At 75.0% G+C, this 296-nt stretch overlaps 1 protein-coding gene across 1 annotated transcript in view; it reads right to left on the bottom strand.

The window, feature by feature from the left end:
- ROM1 (retinal outer segment membrane protein 1) overlaps positions 1-290 on the bottom strand; it is a 2020-nt gene extending 1730 nt beyond the window's left edge. The window contains exon 1 of the mRNA XM_015569816.1: positions 7-290. Coding sequence (XP_015425302.1) covers positions 7-240 — 234 coding nt within the window. The 5' untranslated portion in view covers positions 241-290. The remainder of the gene's footprint in view (positions 1-6) is intronic.
- Between the last annotated feature and the right edge of the window lie 6 nt (positions 291-296).

Here is a 296-nt window from a genome sequence, read left to right as displayed (position 1 = left end):
CCCCGCCAGTCCCCTGCACAGAGCCACGGCTCCCGCGGCCAGGGCCACCTGCGGCAGGGCCGTGAACGGGCAGGAGGGGGCCAGGAAGGTGCGAAGGTGCAACAGCTGGACCAGGAGGTGCCCGCTGCACAGGAGGGTGAGGCCACCGGCCAGCGCCAGCACCCAGGACAGGAGCCAGAGCCCCTGCGCCAGCCGGATGCGGGGCTGGAGCGGCAGCGCCAGGGGCAGCACGGGCGCCATCTCCCATCTCCGCCCCGGGAAGCGCAGGGTTGGCAGGGACGGGCTGTCGGGGCCAG

This window comes from Myotis davidii, unplaced genomic scaffold, assembly GCF_000327345.1.
Source record: "Myotis davidii unplaced genomic scaffold, ASM32734v1 scaffold826, whole genome shotgun sequence".
Taxonomy (NCBI): Eukaryota; Metazoa; Chordata; class Mammalia; order Chiroptera; family Vespertilionidae; genus Myotis; species Myotis davidii.
The sequence above is the reverse complement of the archived record's forward strand: the minus strand, read 5'-3'. Positions and strand labels throughout refer to the sequence as shown.